The 24312-nt window shown below is 45.6% G+C and overlaps 1 protein-coding gene across 1 annotated transcript in view; it reads right to left on the reverse strand.

Moving 5' to 3' along the window:
- AMFR (autocrine motility factor receptor) overlaps nucleotides 1–15136 on the reverse strand; it is a 30568-nt gene extending 15432 nt beyond the window's left edge. The window contains exons 1-8 of the mRNA XM_030457870.1: nucleotides 14755–15136; nucleotides 14110–14202; nucleotides 12105–12269; nucleotides 10051–10203; nucleotides 5447–5487; nucleotides 4589–4721; nucleotides 3609–3742; nucleotides 1891–2001 (exon numbers count right to left, since the gene is read on the reverse strand). Coding sequence (XP_030313730.1) covers nucleotides 1891–2001; nucleotides 3609–3742; nucleotides 4589–4721; nucleotides 5447–5487; nucleotides 10051–10203; nucleotides 12105–12269; nucleotides 14110–14202; nucleotides 14755–14958 — 1034 coding nt within the window. The 5' untranslated portion in view covers nucleotides 14959–15136. The remainder of the gene's footprint in view (nucleotides 1–1890; nucleotides 2002–3608; nucleotides 3743–4588; nucleotides 4722–5446; nucleotides 5488–10050; nucleotides 10204–12104; nucleotides 12270–14109; nucleotides 14203–14754) is intronic.
- Nucleotides 15137–24312: the final 9176 nt, after the last annotated feature.

The following is a 24312-nucleotide window of genomic DNA, read 5'->3' on the forward strand; positions in this document are numbered from 1 at the left end:
GAGCAATGAGGTTTCCCCTCAGCCTCCTCTTCTCCAAGCTGAACCACCCCAGCTCCCTCAGCCTGTCCTGTCAGACCTGCTCTCCAGTCCCCTCATCACCTTGGCTGCCCTTCCCTGCACCCCTCTCCAGCACCTCCATGTCCTCCTTGTACAGCAGTGCCCAAAACTCCACAGAGGACTCCAGGAGTGGCCTGGCTATGGCTGAGTGTAGGGCAGGATCACCTCCCTGGTCCTGCTGGTCACACCATTCCTGCTGCAGGCCAAGAAGGTGTTGGCCAGATGTGATGATTAGGGACGTGGTTTAAGCACTGGACTCGGAAGACTTAGGTTAATGATTGGCAGAGTTAGGTTATGGTTGGACTAGATGATCTGAAAGGTCTTTTTCAACCAGAATGGTTCTGTGATTCTCTGTAGTGCACTGGGAGAAGAGCTTGGTCACCTCAGAAGAGGGACCTGTGGTTAGTCCTCCAAGTTAGGAACATCTCAGAGCAACAACTCTTTTGAAATTAACTGCCTCCTAGAAGATAAGGGAGAGAGTTTCAACAAAAGCCTAAAAGATTCAGACACTCACTCCCATGAAACTTCCTTAGCATTTAGGCACAAAGCTGATCTCAGCTATGTCAACCTTCCCTCTTCTGCTCCAAACAAATGGCTATGAAATAAAATCCTGTGCAATCAAGAATGAGCAGAATATTTTAAGTCTGTTGGCAAAATCACCAGGCTTTTATGAGGAGAAAAACCATTCTAATTTTGTAAGTAGGGTTATTAATTATATCTAGCCTCACACACTAGCATACATCATCCACTGTAACATCTGCCTTCCCTAAATGCACCAAGGATGTAAGTGTACCTTAGCATCAGAAAAAAAACCAAAAGGATCCCTTTAGATACACAGAAAACAACTTTATGAAGAGAGGACCCTGGGCTTCTCAAGTGCTCAGCAGGTGATTAAATATTTATATGACTCAGTAGCACTGGAAGCAGAGTTACTGCCACAGAGGCACATTATCTCATTAGAGACTTCTTGGAACACAGATAAATATTTATGGCAAGGTTTGTGATAAATGACAACAAATAGCAAGCAGATTATAACCTCTGGTTTGACAGTTACCAGAAAAGTAAAGAGCTATTTGCAGAAAGTAACCTGCTCACCTGACACCAGAGGGACAATGTCACTGCCTGTGCCCGTTCATCACCCAGCACCAGCCCCCAAATCTCCCCTCAGTTTTAAGCACCAGCATGAAAATGTCAGCACTGCTGCAAAAGCTCTGAGGAAAGGCACATCCAGCTCAGAAAACTGACTCCACAAGCATCTGCTACTATTCCCTGCTGATTCCCTCTGGCCAAGGGTCTCCCAGTTCCAACTACAGCTGCTTAGGGACCTCTTCAGCTAAATCTGGTTAACCTCTTCCAAAGCCCTCATGGACTCATCCCTCATGAAATCCTATAACCAGACCTGGCCCCCACAATGGTCCTGGAGGACTCATCATTATGCAAAGATGCATTAAAATACTATTTAAGTATTAAATCAAGTAAGTATAAAGTAAGTATTAAAACCCTCCCCATTTTCTCTTCAAGCTGCTGTCTGAAGGGTACCTAAGGATCTCACTTCAACTTTTCTTGCCCACCTGAAAATCAACACAGCCTCAAGGAAGAGGTGATGCACAGGATAAAGAGCAGCACAGATCAAGGCAGGGTACAGCAGATCAAGGCAGGGTACAGCCTTACAACTCAGACACCATAACACCATCTCCCTATTAGCTGACAAGATGGGGAAAAAGGATGCAACAGATTAAAAGAAAAAAAAAAAAAAAAAAAAAGACTGAAATGAACCCAACTTGTACTTTGCTATTAGAGGCAAACTAAGAGGAAAGAGCCCCAAAAACATACTTGTGGAAGAGATGGCCACAAGGGAGTTTACGTGCAGACTGCATGGAGTCCCAACAAATGGCACAGTCATCATTGTTGGCTGCTAGCTCCTCTGGTGTTGCAACTGCAAACCTACAAGAGAGACAGAAGTAATGATTACAGCAGCTCAGCACAGCCTCCCATCCAGAGAATCCCACACTGAGGAAACTTTATCCTTTATCCACATTAGCTTTTCCCTGGGAGAAGGTGTGCCAGCAGGTTTGCTGGTTTTTTCCACAACTCATACTCACACCATACACACATCCCTCCCAAGCCTTCTTACAGATACATTTCTTTTTTATACATCCATCCTAGGTTCAAAAAAACTTTGACTTGGTATCTTCCAAGAAGTATGATCAGCAGGCTGAAAACCTCAAATTATAACCTGTGTGAATTTGGCAGATGTAAATTTCCCAGATGAGTTTTAGTAGCTGTACCTATTACAAAGTCCTCTTGGGATCACAAGTGTTTCCAGTCCCATTTTGGCCTCAGGTATTGCCCATTCTCATTTGTCTTTGATTTTTATTTTTATTTTTCCTTTTTTAAACTACAGTGCCATGTGAGCAGCTACTACACAGCACCCAAACACAGGAAATCTAGAGGTGAGCAGTGCAACATTTCACAGAATATACTGGAATATACTTGAAAAACAACTAGACATATGCAGGGAGCTCACTGCCATTGGCAGCTTCAGGAGGAAACTAGAATGTGATTCTTCCAGAGCAATCATCATGGCAAAAACACACTGAATCACTCAGAAATCTGAGTGACAAGAAATCTGAGACATTTGCAACTCACACAACTTTGTCAACACCTTATAGGGGCTTAGTGGCTCCATCTTAGTGAAAAGAAGCACTGCATTGTGGATCAACTTGATCGTGCAGCTCTTCATCTGGTATTACAGCTATTAAGTGACTTCTCACAAAGCAAATGGTGGGAACTTCTGAAGAAGTCAGTCTTCTTCATAAGCAGCAAGCACCAGAAGAGTCAAACCCACGGAAGTGCACCATGAAAATGGTACAGCCATTTACAGGAAGAGTGAAGCTTCCTGCTGCTCTTAAAATTATTAAGGACACAGCTGAGCTAGGAAGACACTGGATCAGAGATGCAACAGGATCTGGCACAATCCTAGGTTTTAGCAGGCCTCTCAGCTTCTCTGTTTTGCCTCAGAACAGGGGGACTGAGCAAAGTAATGCCAAGTTGCTCTCAGCTCCCCTAAAAGTACAGAGTGTTCAGAACTGGCTTCAGGTTTAATAAACACATATTTAAAGATGAGCAAGTTTTAATTAATGTTTTGATTCAATTTCAGTAAGTTAATAGTATGGCCTAATGGAAGTAATGAGCATTTATTTTTATCATAGCTAAAGCTGGTATTTGACAACTGAAACAGGCAGAGCTCTGAAGAGCTAGAGACCAGAGAAGAAATACTGGGCAAGGGAGCTAATCACTGTCACTAATACTGCTATTATAAAAGAAAATTCTATATATCTATTAAAACCAGGAAGGGTGACCCCAGTAATAAATGGCCAAAACCATACTACGAGTGTAAAGATTTAAAAGCTGGATATACGAGCTTGCATCTCCCCAGCTTACACCATTCCATCCTGTATCAAAGGAATGTAGAAGGATCATAACTTCTTCATCAGGATCCTGTCTTCAGGATGCACATATCAAAATCCAAGAGCAAGTAAGAGGCTCACCTGGCTTCCATGTTTCCAACCACACGCAGGTAGTTCTTGTGCCGCCGAATTCTTCGCTGAACCTCATGGAAGAGGTAGCGAAGCTGCATGAAGATCACCAGGCTGGCCATTGACAACCAGATATTGCCAAACACCTTTGGAAAAAACACCAAAACATAACAGTGATTAGAAACAAACACCTTGGAGAACATCAGTCCACCACAAGAAACTCCATCAGGTTTTAAGGGGCAACGGGTACAAGCTGGAGCTCAGGAGGTTCCATGTAAACTTAAGGAAAAACTTTTCCAGGGTGAGGGAGCCCTGGCCCAGGCTGCCCAGGGGGGTTGTGGAGTCTCCTTCTCTGGGGACCCCCCTGGAGGTGTCTGTGTGACTGTTGGAGGTGACCCTGCTCTGGCAGGGAGGTTGGACTAGGTGATCTTTTGAGGTCCCTTCCAACCCCTCACTTTCCGTGATTCTGTGAAGTGCCTTGGTGAGAGTGCACACCAACTGTGTACTCAAAAAAACCCCCAAACCCTGTATAACCTAGCACAGACTGCAGAATTGTTCTACTGAGAGCAGTCAGAATGAGCACACATCCACAGGCACTGCTGCTCCTCACCAGCCTCAGATACAACTCCAGCAGCACAGCATTTATGAGGATAAACTGCAGTCAGTCCTGCTCAGCTTAATGTCCCCTTTTGCCAGTGAAAACAATTCAGTCTGATATTACTCAATAACCAAGCTAATTAAACACCTATTGAACAGCTAATTACACAACAGTTAATACTCCATAACAAAGTTATTTGTCAGAACTCCAATTACACAGGAGGAAAGAATGCCAGAAACCCCCACACTACATTTTCTTCTTTAAATAAAGAACTTCTCTGTAATACTTGGTTCATAGCCTAAGCAAAGCAAAAAATACATAAAAATACATATACCCCATGGCCTTTGTTTTAAGGCCAGTCTATTTGCTCAGCAATACTTCCAGGATTTCATACCAGCATATGAATATGATGCATTAAGTCCAGAGAAAGCAAGGTCAGCTCCATGATGAAATCTGTGTAGTAGACATAAGTGCCTTTGCCCTCCCATGTTCCTTCATGGTTGAGATCCCAGAGGTGAATCACATATCTGCAAGAACAAAGAAATCCATGGGTTTTCTGTCTTTGATGCTGAATAATCTCTCCAGCACTTAAGCTACTTTATCATTTTTTCCAACAGCTTCAGGATATGCAATCTTTGGCTCTCCCAAGTGCAGAGCCCACACTGCTTTCCTAGAGTACTTTTTTTTAATGTTACTTATTTCAATCTGCAACATTTTAAAAAGGCAAAAAGAAATCAATGCTTAGCCCACAGTGGCATTACAGATACCAGCAGGTGACAGAGAAGATGTAGCATTTGCTAAAATCTCCCCCTTGTACCAGAGGCCAATGTTGGGATTACAGTAACTGCAAAACCGCATTTTTTTAGCCAGTGAGGTGTTTCTCAGACCTGAAATGCCAACCATGACCTACTTATACATACAGGTGCATTACAGGTACACATGCATGCTATTTACCAAAACAGAAAGTTCTAGAGAGTAAGATCTTAAAAGAAATCCAGTAACAAGACATTAAGTGGCACACAGCAACCCTCACAGAGCACCACCATTTTAATCCGTGCCTCAAACTAGTGGCACCCACAGCTATCCATACATTACAGAATTTACACTTAAAAACAGTAGAGGCTGAAGGTAATTACCTTTGCCCACCTCTAAAGATGCTTGGGCAATTCAGCAAGGTCACTACATACACTTCTGAACATGATTTATACACTACCTTCTTAAACAACCATCCTGCAGAACAGAAGGCACTCACCGTAAAATCACATGTGCAGTTCTGACTGTCACAAGCAGAGACTGGAGAAAAGGGAAAAAAAAAACCACAAAAAACTCTGTTAACAACATGTTAACATCCTGGCAGGGACAGCAGGCCAGAGGCAGAAGCTAAAGGGCTGTAACACAGAATGCATTTCACAAGTTCCTGGGAACCAATGGTCAGTACAGATGCCTGTGCACAACGTATCTGTGACAAGCATGAGGCTTGCAAATAAATAAAGAAGGAATTGTTCTCAAGCACACAATGCTCTGGAACAGCCACTTGTTGATGCCTATCACCCAGTGAGTGTTGAGACCATAATCCCACCAACTGCCTCTCCTGATCCCATTGCCCAAGGAACATCTGAGGAAACAAACAGTAGCAGGAGTTTGAGGGAGAACCATGGAAGCATTTTCAAATGACATCCTGCCTCTGCTGAGGTGTGAATGCTGCAAAATGCCACGAGGATGATCAGAGAACTGGAACACCTGCCACAGGAGGAGAGGCTGAGAAAACTGGGTCTGTTCAGCCTTGAGAAGAGAAGGTTTAGGGGAGACCCTATTGTGATGTTCCAGTCCTTAAAGGACAGCTACAAAGATGAAGATTCCCTGAGTACAAGGAGTCCCATGGACAAGACGAGGAGCAATGGGCACAAGTTGCTGCTGGGGAGATTCCATCTCAATACAAGTGGAAAATTCTTCTCCATGAGGACAGTCAGACATTGGAATGGTCTCCCAGGGGAAGTGGTGGATTCCCCCACTATGGAAACTTTCCAGAAGTCTGAGCTCTATGGGGTGATGGGACATCTCATAATATTAGAAGGGTTGGACCAGATGATCCTTGATGGTCCCTTCCAATCTGGCATTGTGATCCTGTGATTCAAAAGTAACTTCTCTCTTTAATCATACTTACCTCCCTAGGCCAAATACAGAGGAAAAAAAACCAAAACTGAGTGTAAGTCTAAGTAGATCAGATGTGTACAGATGAGTCACCACGAACTGCTTCCAGAATACTTAAACACATTGCCACAAGCTCCTGTCATCTAAGGAACGTGGTCTTGTCACCTCCCTCTAACATGCCAGGCCCAGAGTGCCCCATCCCTGCCTTGTCTTCTCCCAGTGAAAGAAAATGGGACAGAACAAACCCCCTCCAGGGAGAATGACAAACCCCCCCTGCAGTTAGCAGAGGCCAAGTGGCACCAAGATGCTGAGGATTTAAAATGAGCAACTGAAGAACTGGTCTGATGCAGAACTATCAAGCCCACTGACTTCCCAATACAGCAGTAAAACAGCTGGTTTGAATGATTTTTTTCATCTGTCAAAAGCATTCTTAAAACATTTGTGTGAGTATTTAATCCTTAGTAGTACCCAACATATCTGCCAATTGTTTACTAGCTGGCTATAAAATAAGTGTTCAAAAAACAGTGCAATCTTTCATCCAAATCAGGGCTTGGGGATAAGAAACACACGTTGCTCAAAGAACACACACACAAAAAAACAAAGTCAGAAGGGTAAGAGCAAGAGCTGGTGGGCTGTTTTCATCACAAATATATTTTATACAAAGGTTAAATTAGCACAGTAGCTGCCCCTGTGAGGCAGGTTGTGGAAACCTTTTCTGTCACCCCACAATGCAGGTACCAGAAAGAGACTGCACCTTGTTCACAAGAGGGTTTTGGTTATAGAGAAGGTCTGAGCAGACCACAGAGAAAAAGTAAATACATTCAAAATCTGACCATGGCAGTGGTGACCATGGCAGTGGTCAGATTCAAAATCTGACCATGGCCAGTGGTTAGGCCAGCAGCCTAACTGCTGGCTGGATAAGCCACTGAGCACAAATTGTGCCAAAAACAGGACATGTGGTATTAAGTCTCCAATGAGGAAAATATTTGTCAGGTCAAAATCTGAAGAGTCTGGCCTCAGAATCTTTTAAGTTTAAATAGAAGACAGCACTTGGAATCTGTAAAATTTCACTATTTCCCTTTCATTCACCATTTTGTTTCCAAAACATTTTTTATATTGGTTAGTGCTGAGGCAGCAAGAGCATCCAAATTAAACCAAGAAGCTAGCACAGTCCCTCCACTGAAATGCATTTCTGGAAACCATCTTCTGACGTGAGAAATGCTGCAGAGAAAGTACAGCTTTGCATCACAACTCCATTACCTGAGGTTCTAAAGGTACAGTCACACAGATGAGCACATGCCTGCAAGGCACTCAACCCCTAAGATAATGGATGTGGCATGAGAAGCTACCCAGGAAAAGACAGTATTATTTATAAGGTAGAATTCTGAGATTTCAGGATCGTTACCATGATCCAGCCTTTCATGTGATGCATGAAAGGTGATCAGAGCACAGCTGCTACAGGAATGGAGCAATTCTCTCTTTCAATATAAAAGGTAAAAATATAAAAAAGGTAAAAATATAAATAAGTTTTATATTTTCAATATAAAAATAAGACCGACTGGACATGACTTGCTATAAGGTAATTCTTGATTTCCATCTGATAAGGCAAAAAATGGTTAACTTTGACTCAAAAACACAGACCATCCTTCTTCAGCATTCTCTGGACATCTGCACGTTTCACCTCCACCTTCTGCAAGAAACACAACACTAACAAGCAACAAGGGGAAACCTAACTAGAACCCAAGTAAAACACCCATCCTGCTGTATTCATGAGGCATCAAGGTAAACCAGTGTTTGCAGAGTCAGGAGGGAGATGAACAGCTTAATGTAATTAAAAACACACTAATGGAATATACTTGGCAGGGGCCCTCTGGAACACCATCACACAAGGCACTACCATGAAAGTTTTAGTCTGCAAGATTTAATGCTTTTTGTTCAGACTTGAGGACCACGAGGTGTCACTGCTTGTATCTGTGTAGAAAGAAACCTGAATGTTTTGTTCCACTTACATGAGTGCTGGGTATTAAAATGAAGGAAAAACACTCATGGTCACCCAAGCAGTAAGGACCATATTTAAAACATTGATGAAAGGGCAAGATATTAGAGAATCTCATGTGAGGAAAGGTTACACAGACTGGAATTCTTCTGCTTGGAAGAAAAGTCAGAAGGGGAACAGGAGAAAGATGTATAAAATCACAAGTGGTGTGAAGAAGAATAAACAGGGAATGATTCTCTGTGGGTTTTTACCATAAATGCATTAGATGATGGCCAGGAACATTATCAGACAGAAGATTCTGAACAACTGAAAGAGCCTTCCTGTGTACACAAAGCCAAGTTAAATGGGGAATTGGTTGCCTTTTGTGCATTTCAAACAGCAGCCTTTTGTATATGCCAAGGCAGAAATGCTATCAAAACCACCAGACTTGTGCAACCCACATCTCAGGAACATCCTCAAACACCAGCTGCTGCAAACAAGTGTAGGAGCCCCTTTCCTACACCAAACCCTTTCCCCACCAAACCTCCTCTGCAGCCCACCAGCTGCACTCAGAGCCTGACTGACCCTGCACTGAGAGCCTGGCTGAGCACCACACACTTCTGCTGCCTGAGCCTCTGCCCGGTTAAGAAGCAGGCAGAAACAGCTCCCACTGAAATGAAGAGCTGGGCCCCATCCTGCACCCCAAAACAAAATACACCAGCACACAGCTAATGAGGCAGCCCTTCAGCACAGGAACCTGTCCTGATAAGCCTGCCCCGTGCTGGCACAAGGCTGATACAGCCCTCTGCCAAGCAAAGATAAGAGATACTCAGACCTCACCTATTAGAGACACTGACACTTCAATACCCTCCCACTGGGTAGCTGTAAATCTGGCCTTGCACACTCTTTTATTCAAGGAAAAGTAAACTGGCACATTAAGTAACTGAGCAGTGGTGTGACCAGCATCATATTCCCTTACTAGCAACTGAATTTTGTTTTTCTCCCACTAACAACACGTATGAACTCAAGAGAAGACAAACAAACTGCACATGCTGTTATCTGAACTAAGGATGTGCCAACACGAATTACTAGCAATTATTCTGGTTACCTGTTACCACCCTTTTGTCTCAGATTATCACATCCTCAGACAGAGGACCAACCACCACAACATCAAAACCATACTGATGTTTACTCCCCACTGCAAAGGGTTCAGGAGTGCACCAAGAAGAGCTGCTCATCTCAGCTGAGATGCACCTCTGCACAAGAACAAGCAAATCCCACGAGTGTGCCTTAAGGAAAGGATGTTAGCCTCATTCTTGGTTTTTTTGGAGGAATGAAACAGAAAATACAACCTCAAGGAAACATACTGAGGTGCACATTATGCTTTCACACACACTCTCTCCCTCCCTCTAACAGCCACTTCAACCAGCCCTCCCTGCAATGCTCATGAAGCAGAACCATTATTTTTTCATGGGCTGTCATCTGACTTCAGCATCATCTTACTGATTTATGCTCTGATTCCCTTCTTCAGCCAAAGATTCTTTTGCAGGCTTCAGCTCTGAAGATAAAAAGCATGCAGATCAGGCACCTCCTCTAAAACAGGGGAGGGCCTGTTTGCACCTTTCTTCCTGGTGTGAAAACTAAAAGAAAAGCCACCCCATGCCAAGATACCTCCAAGCAAGAGGTGAAAAGCCAAGCAGAAACCACAAGATGTGTGCAGGAGGGCTCACCTCTGCTGCCATGAAAGCCAAGGTGTGCATCCCATGGGTGTAGCCAATGACACCACAGACGACTGCCAGCCCACAGCAGGACAGGAGCATGGCCATGAGCAGGGTCAGGACTCTGATGTGGCTGCTCATGGGGGTGGTGGGAGAAAAGGAAAGCTGCAACACAAAGACACAGATCCATGAACAGGGAACAGGTCTGAAGGAGTACTTCACCCACCCTGCCTTCCACAGGCACCTCACCAAACAAGTCCTCACTTGGGAAAATCTTTTGCTTTCTAGAATAAAACCAATCTCACGACCTCAAGCACACAGTGCAGTGATAAATGATGTAAAATGAGCTGAAAGCACACACCACCCAAAGCCTTGCTCATCTTTTGCCATTTGTATTCACCAGGCTTTTAACATCAGAAGGGAACATCACCACTGTTTGATCTAATACCACCTGTGCAAGATAACCACAGACACTTCCTTCTGCAGCAGCTTCTGCATCAAAGCCCCAGCATTTGCTTAGCATGAACACGTCTTAGAAATCAAATTAACCTTTAATATAGTTTTTGAGCTGTATGTATAATTGTTCTGCCAGTTTTGCACATTAAAGCTAATCTGAATTTGTCCAGCTTTATCTTCCAGTCTCTAGTTCTTCCACTGTAACTTTCTCCTGGAAGAAAGAGACATCTCCCCCAAGAACTTAACCAGCACCTAGAGACCACTGGACAGAATCTGTTGAAAACAGTTGTCTCACTCAACAGCACACAACAGCATTTTAATTCCCCAAACCACCTTCATGTTAGGCTACACCTAGGCTGTCTAAATAAAAAATAACAAAGTATTTGGGTCCATTCCTTTACTTTCAGGGCAGGAAGGGGAAGAACAGGACAAGAAAAGAAGGTGCCAAAAGTTTCACTCTGGTCAGACTAGTGAAGCTGACTCCCATGTCTGGTTTATACATTGGTTCCTTCTTCTTTGTTTGTATCTTTGTTTACATCTTTGTTTACATCTTTGTTTACATCTTTGTTTACGTCTTTGTTTACGTCTTTGTTTACATCTTCTTTGTTTACATCTTCTTTGTTTACATCTTCTTTGTTTATATATATTCAGTTCCACATCCCCTTGAGTTTGCAAAGCAGTTCACACAAGTACCATTTGTCCAAGTAATGAAATATATTTTGAATGCAGAAGGAATAGTGTAAGGGTTTATTCCCACATGAGCTTTTTTCTTTCCCATCTTTCTGAACGACACAAACAGTATCAGGTGACTGCCTCATTCACCCGTGTCTCCATTTTCCTAACCAGTTTCAAGCTTAGTGCTTAGCTACCTGTGAATTAACAGACCTTGCAGGGTAAAAATAAAATAAAATAAAAAAATACTGCAAAGTAAAGAGCTACCAAAAGGAAATTAATAGGTTGTTTAGTTCAAACTTGTATCTGACAGAGCAGCTGAAGAAAACACATGCCCTTAACAGACATTTAAAAGGCAAGATTTACTGTTCAAATACCAGCTCCTTCTCCCTTGCCTTCAATTCCTCCACTGAATTCATACCTGGTGTTAACAGAAAGTGGGGTATAGCTCATGGAGAAAGTTGCACTATGTACAGTAAAGACACTGCCAGCTGACATCCAGTAGATGTAAACAAGCTTGAAACCTGAGCACAGAATTGGCAGAAACAGAACAGAACAGGTTTTAGAGAGCCATGCCAAAGGCCACCAGTCTATGGGATGTTCTGCTGTCAAGGGCTCCTCACTAAGGAGAGCTATGAAGACATCTCCCAGAGTTATGTAATGGTAATTACAGGGCACATATAAGGAGCATATTTATCAAAGAAAATATCTTAATCTCCATTTGTCTGATGGGAAGGCTGAAGGAGTAAGATTGACATTGCACTTTAAAGCAAACAGTCAAAGTTACTGGAAAGCACGTGTGCTCAGTGCCACAGGGTGGGAAGAGGCCTAAAAGGATCCATTTGCAACCTACCCCAGCCAGAAATAGAATTTGCATGTTCCAGAAGACAGTCAAAACTCACATATTCAACTCACATATTCCCTGAGTCAAAACTCACATATTCAAAGCGATCCTTGCAGAGCTGAACCATAAGGTGAAGAAACACAAGTCCAGAGAACCAGAGGCACCACATCACCACTTCTTCCACTGTCTGAACGTTCAGCACGCCAAAAATGAAGATGAACTTGTAGAAAATGAAATTCCAGAATTTATCCTTGAGATGCTGGAAAAGAAGGCATTCTGTTACTGCAGTGAAAGCACTGACAATCCACACGCAGGGAGACCAGTGGAGGGGGAAGAAAAGAAGAAGATGGAAGTAAAAATGCAACAACACGACTGCAGAAGCCAGCTGTAAGCACAGCCTGAACAGTACTTGTTACCCTTACTGAATTAAAGATGTATTAAAAATGCTGGCAGCCCTTAGTATCCATATAATCTCTTGCTATCCATCTAGTCACAGTTATTCCTGCAGCATAAATAAATGTGCAACTCCATGCACAAGAGTTTCCTGCCACACTTCTGAAATGAGGATTTTTGCACAAACTCCCCCAGAAGAGCTGCCAAGGTAAGTTAGACAGGATGCCCAAACAGCCTAACACCTCCTTTCCAAAAGACTGACAAAAAGATGATGAAGAGAACGTGACAAAGACTCCTCTTGAAAAGCACAATGCATGCAGTGGAGAATGAGATAGATGAGCAATGGGGAAAAAAAAGCCAAAATCATGCACGTGCAGCATGAAAGAAACAATGCAGTGGTCTCAATGCTTTTGCTGGGGATGAAACAAACTAGAAAATAAAAAGTTTTGCTAAAGAACACAATAAAATCACCAGTACAGTTAGGAGAGGGCCAGAACTCCTTCCTGATGCTGCCATTTTTGGCTCACCTATATGAATCACCAGCTTTCCTTTACATGAGAGCTTTACAGTCCCAGACACACAGACCCACACTGCTACTGCTCTACACTTCAGTTTTAAAGAGGGCACAGAACACCCTGGGAGTTACTTCTAGTTAAAATTCCACAGCCTTATAGAAATAAACAGACTGGAAAGAAAACCTGGCCCAGTGTACTCTGATAATGCCTTGTTTGTAACACATTTAACCCAGCAGCTCTATGGGGTGTGAATCACAAATACAAGAGGCTTTGAGAGACCCAGGGCTATTACCAAAGCTTGATGTGCCTCAGTTCTGCATGCCAAAAATTTTTATTTTTCCTAAAGAACAGCACTTCCACACTTTTCTAAAAAAAAAAAAATTTAATGTATTTTTAAAATACATTTTCAAACCACTGATACTGCGTTTACACAGAGCAACTTATGCAGTTGCCTTTTTTTTTTTTTTTTCACTGCAGAGTTACTATTTAAACCACAGCTGCTGCTTTTATCTCCTGCAGGACCCTGTTTTTAAAAGCTTGGGTTTTAATAGTCCTCTTGCTGAACTTCTAGAAACATTCTCACCTGGCCTATAAGCAGGACTAAACAGCTTCAGCTTCCAGTCCTGCTCACCTCCTCAGTTTTGGGTATGCACCTGCCTACTCCCTCTGAAACCTGAAGGCAGATAAACCATCCCATCCTGCAGAGGACAAGCACTTCTCCAGCACTCCAGGCACAAAAAAAGGCACGAGAGGGAACTCAGACTGCCAGTGCTGGTAACTTAACTGCAAAACTCAACAGGGAAATGCTGCCAAGTGCAACTGAATAAAGAATGCTTTGTAAACATTCTGCAACACGGATGCACTGGTAAGAAATACGACAAACTCTACTGTGGAAGGAGATTTTTAAGTTGGCCACAGGTTCATAAAACACAACAGAAACGGTGGAAAAGTTCCCTTCAGAAATAAAGTGGCATCTTGTGGCTCTAAGCAGAAAGGGTTGCTGGGGCAGATTGCTTCCTACCTGGTTTTTATTGGACAGCATCTCTACAATATAATGGCAAGACTTCAGCTTTTCTGAAATTTACTTTTCTTACACACTTGCGAGCAATCTGACAGAGAAAACCACCCTGGTTGCACACCAAGACATAATGAAATACCACAGATACCCTAGGCAACAGAGAGCTGTCTCACCTGCCTCTCACTGACACGAAGAGGACCAAACACCATGCACTGGATTAGCTTGGCGACCAACATCAGAACACAGCAGGCAGTGTTCACCAGTACCTGGAAGGAAAGCAGTCAGTCAGTAACAAATACTTTTGCCCTCTTTAGAAAGGGAAAGAGAAAAAAACTAGTCTAACAAAACGCACCATTATGCACAGAACAGTATTTTTCTTTTGGGGGGGGGGGGGGTGAAATTTAAGCCTGGCCTCCTCTTCCAAGACACCTCGGAGAGCTGCCAAGTCCCTTCACTACCTTTTCCAGAAGCGCTGACACGGTCACTCCGATCCCCTGCTGCACCCACCAAACCCACCCAGCTCCTCGCCACAAACAGCTTCAGCAAACCTCAGCACCAAGGAACGCGGGGACAAAGCTTCCCCATCACCCAGACGCTACCGGGACGCTCGGCTCCAGCGCGTCCCCACGGCCCGAAGCGCTGGGGCGGTGTCGGAGCCGAGGGCCGAACCGCTGAGGGAGCAGCTTCCGAACACCCCCGAGCGCACCCCGCACCCCGCACCCGCGCCGAGGCACCGGCAAGGCCGCGCTGACACCGGCAGCAAGGCCGCGGGGCCTGCACCGCCTCCCCGGCCCCCCGGCTCCCCGGCCCCGGCTCACCCAGACGCAGAGGCTGTCGGAGAGCAGGTAGTACACGATGTCCAAGGCCCGCGGGCCGCCGCGGCTCGGGGGCTCGGCCGGCTGGGCGGCCTGGCTGAGGGCGCGGTAAGCGCTGAGTGCGGTGCCCAGCAGGGCCAGGGCGCTGAGGGCCGTGTAGGTGCGGAGGCTGGGCCAGGGGAAGCGCTCCAGGAACAGCAGCGGCATCGCGGGGCCCTCGCCGCGGCCTAAGGCCGCCCGCGTCTCCCCCCCCCCAGCTCCTGCGGCCTCAAGCGCCCGCCCCGGGGCCGCCCCCGCTGGAGGCCGAAGGAGGGAGCGCCAGCAAACCGCCCCCAACACCGCCCGCCCCGGCTCCCAGCGCCGCGTCCTGCCCCACGCCGCTCCCCAGAGCGCTGAGTCACGGCCAGGGCGGTGCTTAAGGCCGGGGCGGGGAGCAGCGGGGCCCCCCCGCCATGCCCTGCCCTGCCCCGAGGAGAGGGCCGGGGGCAAGGGGAAGGGGAAGCTGCGCGGCCGGCAGCCTCAGCACAAGAGAAAAAAAAGGGGGTGCGGAAAATGAGGAGCTGGAAAAAACCCCAAAACCTGGAGGCAGCTGGTGGGGGGAGGGAGCTGCGCGCTGCTGGCCGCAGCCACAGGTGGCTGAATGCGCTGGGGACAAAATGAGGGGCAGGCAGCAAGGGAAGGTGAGGGGTGCTGGCATCTGCCGGGCCTTGGGAAGGTCCAACTTCAACCTTCCACTCTCCCTCACTGCCCCCTGCAGAACTCCAGTGCTCCACACACGCTTCATTTGCCACCTCAGAAACCGAGCCTTTTGCTAAGCACACACACCACATCCATAGGACCAACATTCACCATTGAACTTTCCAACATGGATCCCTGACTGCACGGTTCCAGGTTCTTTTTGAACAACTATTCTGCACAACTGGCAACAAGAACCAAGCAGCCTGGAAAGTTTCAGCTCTCCTGGAAGCATGGACTCTCCAATAGAATCACAGAATTGGCTGGGTTGGAAGGGAGCTCAGAGCTCATCAAGTCCAACCCTTGATCCACTCCCCCCGTGGTTCCCAGCCCATGGCACTCAGTGCCACATCCAGGCTCTTTGGAAAGATCTCCAGACACGGAGAATCCACTACTTCCCTGGGCAGCCCATTCCAATGCCTGATCACCCTCTCCAGAAAGAAATTCTTTCTCATCTCCAACCTAAACCTCCCCTGGCACAACTTGAGACCCTGCCCTCTTGTCTTGCTGAGAGTTGCCTGGGAAAAGAGCCCAACCCCCCCCTGGCTCCAACCTCCTTTCAGGGAGTTGCAGAGAGTGATGAGGTCTCCCCTGAGCCTCCTCCAGCCTCAACACCCCCAGCTCCCTCAGCCCTTCCTCACAGCAATTCTGCTGGATCCCTTCACAGCCTCCTTGCTCTTCTCTGGACCTGCTCCAGCACCTCAAGCTCCTTCCTGAGGGGCTGAGGGGCCCAGAACTGGACACAGGACTCAAGCTGTGGCCTCCCCAGGGCTGAGCACAGGGGCAGCAGTGCCTTCAGAAATGAGGACAGCACACATCATCTTCTGGGCAGAGGCAGAACTTGGAAACGGGTCTTCAGTACAAAGTTAAGCACAAGTACGTGAGGGACAGGGCAGTAAGAAGGAACACATCCATGGGAATTGATGCTTAGCCAAGCACATTAATAAAAAAAAAACCAAAAAAACAACCATACTGCTGCTATTTGCTACCTGCAAGAGGCTGAAACACAGGTGAGGAAGCAGGCACAGCCCTTGCAAGATGACACAGCACCCTGGTTGACTACCACAGCTCAGTGTAACTTGGAACCACCTCCACATGGCATTGGCAAAACACTGAAGCATGTCCCAAATTCAGTCCTGTTGCTACATAAAGCACCCACAATTAGTTTTTACTTCTGCATTTTTAACTGGATCTCAGGTCAGTCCCAGAGGGTTTGTGGGGTTATTTTCTTACAATGTACTCAGAAGATGATACAGGTTACAATCTCCTCCCATACAAAGTCAGGTTTCCAGATCAGTTCCGACCAGCTTTGAATGATGGTTACGTTTGCCTTAAGTACTCACACTCTCTCAAAACAGCAACTCCAGGTTAAAAAAAGATTCAAAATTATATTGCACCTACTTCTACTGTTTAATCTGTCCCTCAGACTAACTCTCTGCTCAGGGATGCAGATCAGAGCATCTGAATGGTCCCTGAATGGGTCAGGTCCTCCTCTTGGTTCCAAGTTCTTCAGTATTCCTGAAGAAAAGTAATAAATTTCAAAACATGTATCTAGAAAGCAGGAGACAAAGCAAAAAAAGAAGAAAAAAACCCCAGCAAGAATCAAACAACAGCCGAGGCAAAGAGAATCTTAACCATTTTGTTTAATGTTGTACAAAAAAAAAAATAATTGGTGAGTATTACAACAAGAAGTGATTAAAACACTGGTATCACATTGCCATCCCACTACCTACACAGTTGAGATTCACTTCTCTATTCATCCCATAGAAAGTTTAGTGGCCTTCAGGAAAAGAACAACATAAAAAACCCACATCCTTGCATCACATGTATTCTTTTCTCTACATTTTAAAGCTGTGCTCACAGAGACGGCTTCTTCTCTCAGACTCCTCAGGTCTGTGGCAGATCAGTTGTAAATGAAGTTGAACCTAAAATTAGAAGGATTATAACAAGTGAGGAGCTTCTGTTTAAGTGACATTTTGTAAAGAAAAAGCAAACGTTTTGGTTCTGCTCTGGATACTCCTCCCTCTGACAGAACAAAAGTGATTTTTTTTAAACAAGACAGCTCCACAGGAGAGCAGGAAGCATCATTCTGAAGTCAGTGATACATTGCACATCTCTTAAGGTTGCAGAAGTACAAATTATTCACATTTCATCTTTTCAGAGAACTTTGTAGATATGAAAACAGCACTGAGAGTTATGTACTCCTGTCAGCAACTACTTCACAGCATTTCTGCTATCAGGGATAACTTTATACACTCTGAGCAGAGATTTCACACCAAACAGTGCCCACACAGTGAAAACAAGCAGCCCAGGTGTCTGCCCTTTGGAAGTCTGTTGCACTGGTACCCAACTGGACTGGCTGGACAACAGCCAGGGTCTGCTGGCACTCAGGAGAAACTATCTGCTGCCATTAGAGCAGAAAGTCCCCACAGTTACAGCCACCAAAACTGAAACTGCACAGAAAAAAATAACAGCCTGAGACAGGCCTGACAGGTGCAGCTGGTTGCCATAGTGCCTTGTTTTGCTCTGGTTTCCCATGGCAAACTTGTTCCCAAGAGCTGTAAGACAAATAAATCAGAATATACCTGCTCAAAAGCTGAGGAAGGCTGGAAATGATGGGTCCATATCCTGGTGCGTTGTCATAGAGCTCAAACAAGGGGGCAGCAACCAGCTTGTAATTTTTGGGGACTGCAAACAAAGCTAAAACCAAATAAAACTTGATTAATCAAGAAAAACCACCACACATTCAGCCAAGGTATCATCACCCACCCCTCAAAATGCTGTCAATACATGGAATGGTTTGGGTTGGAAGGGACCTTAAAGCTCCTCCAGTCCCAACCCCCTGCATGGGCAGGGACACCTCCCACCAGCCCAGGTTGCTCCAAGCCCCATCCAACCTGGACTTGGACACTGCCAGGGATGGGGCAGCCACAGCTTCCTTGGAAAACCTGTTCCAGTGTCTCACCATCCTCAAATTCAAGAATTCCTTCCCCATGTCCAACCTCAATCTCCCCTTTCTCTCCAAGTTTTAACCCATTTCCCTTCTCCTCTCCCTACCCCCCCGTGTCCAAAGCCCTCCCCCAGCTTTCTTGTAGCCCCTTCAGATATTGGAAGGTTGCTCTGAGCTCACCTGGGAGCCTCCTCTTCTCCAGGCTGAACAACCCCAATCCCTCAGCCTGGCTTCCCAGGGAGGTGCTCAGCCCTCTGAGCATTTCAGTGGCTCTGCTCTGGACACCTTCCAGGAGCTCTGTGTCCTTCTGCTGCTGGGGACTCCAGAACTGGACCCAGCACTGCAGGGGGGGTCTCACCAGAGCAGAGCAGAGGGGTAAAATCACCTCCTTGACCACTCTCTGTGCTTGATACAGCCCAGGACATGGTTGGCTTTCTGGGCCAAGTCCTTCTCCTCAGGGCTTTCCACAATCTTTTCTCCTCCCAACCTGTACTAGTGCATGGGACTGCCTTGACCCAGCTGCAGAACCTTGCACTTGGCCTTGCTGAACTTCCTGCAGTTTGCACAAGTCCATTTCTCCAGCCTGCCAAGCTCCCTCTGGATCCATCCCTTCCCTCCAGCCTGGTGGCTTCACCACACACTTTGGTGGCATCAGCAAACTTGCTGAGGGTGCTCTCCATCCCACTGCCCATGTCCCTGACAAAGCTGTTAAACAGCACTGGTCCCAGTCCCAACTCTTGAGGTCACCACTCCTCCCACATCTCCACCTGGACACTGAGCCACTGATCACAACTCTTTGGGTGCCAGGTCCTTATCCAACAAGTGCCCCACCCACCAAATCCATATCATTCCAGTCTGGAGATCAGAATGTTGTGTGGGACAGGGCTTGGCACAGCTCCAGGGAGATGAGCATGGAGCACTAGGAGATTTAGTCCTTTCCTAGCTAAATAAGGGGTTCCTTTGCATCACATCCACTGCTGATGCAGGAGCAGGAATGACACCTTCCAAGGGACTCACATTCCAAGATCACCTACTTTCAAAACCAGGTATCAGCATTTAAACTTTTTAATGTTCAACTGTGAACAACTTGAAGCAGCTGAACCCAAACTGTGCCACACCTTGTGTGAAACATCAGCATTTAGATGTGATTATAATAACCCATGGTTGCCAACACACACTTACCCTTTTCTTGAAGCTGGACCAAGAAAAGCTTTTTGTGCTCTTTTGGTTTTGTAATATGAGCAGGAATATAGGGATACTGGAAGAAAAATAATAAAAACTGGTTGTAGAAAGCTCTGAAGATACTGAGCACCTTTAAGTGATGCTTTATAAATTACCAAGCACTCTGCAAGCTTTCAGTGTGTCATACACTGCTTTTTCAGGGCATCAAATAATGAAAATCACTTTTATAAAGAAAGTACTCAGAAAGGAGTTCTGCTGCTGCTGTCACAGAACTGAAAAGGTCTCAAGGGGCCCTGGCACTCAGCTAAAACCAACCCAATGAGACAAGAAATGCATAACAACAAAACCAGCAAAGGATTTTCAGTATTAAAACACTTAAACATAGGGTAAAGAGACCATTTTTATTCAGAGGGCACCTGTTCCATAAGCAGCAGTGGAAGAGTTTCCATTGTGGCTACAGCTGGAATGTAAATGTCTGGCTCAGCACAAGACTGAAAACTCCTCCAGCCAGGGGCTTCTCATCCATGTCAGGATCAGGGAGTTCCCAGAGGAAAACGTTTACAGTTTCTCCTCAGCCAAAGAAATAAGTTAAAAAAAACCAAACAAAAAACTAAAGAAACTCATTGCTTATGCAGCACCTATTCAAAAAAAGCCCAAGTGGGATGTTGAGGGAGGTTGAATGACAATCAATAACTGAAGAAAAGGACAACTCAGCATGTGTACAGACCTGTGGAGGCTCAAAGTTGGGTCTCCACCAGTTCCCAATGCAGTCATCAATCACCCAGTCCTGCTGAACACCATCCTGACGACCCAGGATCTACCAAAAAAAAACACAGTCAAAACTCTACATGCCCCAATTTTTATTTTTTTTTCCAGAAAACATACACTGGCAGAACAAAGAGTTGCTCTAATATGGATCTGATGTAGTTCAAGAACTGCTCAGGAACAGGATTTATCAGCATTTTAGAGATTTTTTGTGTAAAGTGACATCTTTTTGTAAAAGCCTCCCCTGACAGGATAAGGACACTTTCAAATATCATGCTGTAGAGTCAGGCCAGTGGGAAGAATGAAATGCAGTGTCAGAATTAAGTCAGGCTACATGGAGACCATGTCAAGTTCCTCACTGAACTGGGAAGACTCTCTGAAACCAAGTTTTGCTCTGCACCCCATTTTCTTGCCCACCTGCACGCTCCAAATTGCCTGAAACCAGCCCAAAAGAGAAGCTGCAAACAAAGACAGGACTGGAGCAGCCTCTGAGCCACACTCAAGATGCAGATAAATGCCAACTTATTGCTTTGTTTGTTAACTGCCTGAGGGCATCCCAAAAGCACCAAAGTAAGAGCAGACTGCTCTGATGTCTTGGCTTATTCTGCTAATGCTACAATAAAGCAACATTCTGGTATAAAAAGATAAGGAAAGAAACCAGACCTCTGTCATTAAGCGTTTGAGCCCTTCTACCTCATCTTCTCCTGGGTTGAGTTCCCCACCAGGTCTGTTAAAATAATGATGAAAGTTGAAGTTATGGTTGATTGCATTCACAAAGCTTGGGTCAGCTTCCAGGCAGGGAGGAACAAACTCGCTTCCCTGAAGTCAGAAAATTCTCATTTTGCTGGGTTTGAAGACAGTAGGGCAGCTTTCACAAAAACTGTGACTCAAATGGCTGCTCTATGTCTCTTAACAAAAAATAAAAATAAATTAAACCCCAACAGAAACCCCCTCACCATTATACAGAATACTTTAACTTCATCAGGACAAAGTGTAACACAATAAAAACTGGAACAGTTGGAAGGTAAAGCTTTAACAATAATACAAGAGCACCAGAAGATGAAGGAGTTGTCAATACTGATCAGATTTGTTCTTATGTCAAAACCAACACTCACTGAAACACACAGGAAGCAGAAAAAAACCCATGTGGGGAATCATTTGGCATTTGATGCAAGGTTAATGGGGAAAAAAAATAAGCAATCAGAAAACAATAAAGCCACATTTTTGTCATTTTTTGTAAAGCTTTCAGAGTCTGGCTTGTCTGTCCAGGCACACCCCCCAAAACAAGATGTCAAAAAGAAGAAAGGGGGAAAAAGAAGAAAGGGGGAAAAAGAAGAAAGGGGGAAAAAGAAGAAAGGGGGAAAAGAAGAAAGGGGGAAAAAGAAGAAAGGGGGAAAAAGAAGAAAGGGGGAAAAGAAGAAAGGGGGAAAAAGAAGAAAGGGGGAAAAAGAAGAAAGGGGGAAAAAGAAGAAAGGGGGAAAAAGAAGAAAGGGGAAAAGAAGAAAGGGGGAAAAGAAGAAAGGGGGAAAAAGAAGAAAGGGGAAAAGAAGAAAGGGGGAAAAAGAAGAAAGGGGGAAAAAGAAGAAAGGGGAAAAAGAAGGAAAGGGGGAAAAGAAGAAAGGGGGAAAAAGAAGAAAGGGGGAAAAAGAAAGGAAAAAAAAGAAAGGAAAAAAAAAGAAAGGAAAAAGGAAAAGAAAAGAAAAAAAAGGCATCTGGATATAAAACACCATTTTACACACTCCTGAGGATAAGGAAAATGAATGCTAAAAACATCAAAACACAAGCAGGAAAACTTTGTCTCAGGTCAAGCCCATTCTGCTGAGAAGTCCTGGCACCATACAGTCCAAACACTCAGATTTTCCCCAGTCCAGCACCCTGCCTGCCTTGCTGTACCCAGTCCCCCCAGCAGTTCAATAGCTATCCCTCTGCACATCCTGGGGTTTATCCCTCAGGCTTCACTTCCCCATTTTTTGCTTCATTTCCCCATTTTTACAGCCCTATCACCAGCAGATTTCAGCTTCCACAGTGCCAGAACAACAACCCACAAACAGCTGTCAGTGAGCTTTAGGCAGGACTGCTCCAGTGACACGATGCAGACATTTCCAGCTGGTCCAAAACTGTCACCACCCTCCCTGAGCAGAGTCAGAGTGGATCTTAGATGAAAACCTACCAAAGATTTCCCAGATGAAGTCTCTGCAAGAAATAAGTCCCATCCCAAACACCTCCCAGTGAGGAGCCCCCACGCTCAGCGGGTTGTTAAAACAATGAACGATGGTGTTAAAAACTTCAAAAAGCCTTCCAAAAGCAGACACTTACAGCTTGAAAAAAGTGGTACCCAGCTGCAGCAAGAGCACGTGGGGCAGCCTGTGCTCGTGCACAATCAGAACCCCTTCCACTGTCCTCCTCATCCCAATCTTGTCAAACTCCTCCCGCATGCGCTGGAAGCGCGCGGCCACCGAGCTGTCCTTCTCGTAGAGGGGCTCCTTGGTACCAAAGGTGTAGTTGGTCAGAGGGTACCTGAGGGGGGAAAAAGGAGATGGCAGGTGGCATTTGGCACTGGCAAGAACAGGCTGACCAAGGAAGCTGTGGTTGCCTCCAAGGAAGTGCTCAAATCCAGGTTGGATGGGGCTCGGAGCAACCTGGGCTGGTGGGAGGTGTCCCTGCCCAGGTTGGGGTTGGGGGAGCTTTAAGGTCCCTCCCAACCCAACCCAGTCTGTGAGGATTTAAATCCTCGCATTTAACACCCACCCAGAGGCAGAACTTTCTGTGTTCTTTAACTCTACTAGGAGTTCCTGCCTGTTCCCTCCTTCTCCTCACAGAAGCTCTGCACTACAACCCAGGAGAAAGTCCTGCAGCTGATCCAGTGCAAATCCACTCACTGCTGAGTCAGGAAGCAGCCCAGGACCAGCAGCCAACTGGTACCCCCTTTGATCTCCACCCTGCAGAGAAAAAGCAGCTGAGGCTCTGAGAGGAGGTGGGGAAAAGAGAGAACAGCTCTGCTGGAGAGGAAGCTTGCACAGGACAGCAATTTTTTTTTTTTTTTTCTGCAGGAGTTTCTCAGTCTTTTCTAAGAGCCTGAGAGCTGAACTGTTAGAAGTGGTTTTGTTTTGAAGTGGGAAAGCTGGAACTTGGCTGCCAGGAGAGGAGGAATGCTGAGTGTCCATGTGCTGAGCCTGGGGTAAGATGAGGAGTTTGAACAAAGCAGGGCTAGGTGCTGGAGCTGTGTGTTTGCCAGGGAAAACTGAGGAGGTTTCTCCAGGTTAGAGGGACTGGGAAGATCCAGATAAAAAGCTTAAGTCAGCCCCAAAGAGCACAGAGGTCAAGAGGAGGATGATGTTCTACAGCAAAAAGAACTGACACCAAGCTGTGAGAGCATGAGGCCCAGAGGGACAATGGGATCACCCAATTAAGTCAAAAAGGGGAGAGGAAAATGGGTTCTGGACAAAGGAATAACAAGTTACCACCATGGTTTTTATAGACTTGTGGCAAACAGCAACTAAATCACTGGAATAAGTGGCTGTTCCACAGGGAATGTTTTCCTTGACAGACATCTTGGGGTGTATTCTTTGCCCAACACTTCATCATCCCAAACGTGAGCAGCATACACTCCTCCTTCCCTCAATCTCCCCACCAATTTTCCTCATTTTTGACAGCAGAGAAGTCAACACCCAGTTGCTAGAGCCATTCCTCATGCCCAGCAGTGAGACACAAGAACCAGTTTCCTACTGGCAGACACCTGATTAGCAAACTCCCCCATCCCTTTCGCTCAGAATCATTTCTTTTTAGACACACAACAACTTTGTGAACAACTCTGCTAACCCAGACTGAGCCCTGTGGGTCCATCAGTCTCTCCATCCAAACCCTAAGCCTTAGAAGTCATGGTGCTCACACAGCTTCCTGGGGAGTCTTTCCTTCAGGAACACACTACA

This window comes from Calypte anna, chromosome 11 (genome assembly GCF_003957555.1).
Source record: "Calypte anna isolate BGI_N300 chromosome 11, bCalAnn1_v1.p, whole genome shotgun sequence".
Classification (NCBI taxonomy): Eukaryota; Metazoa; Chordata; class Aves; order Apodiformes; family Trochilidae; genus Calypte; species Calypte anna.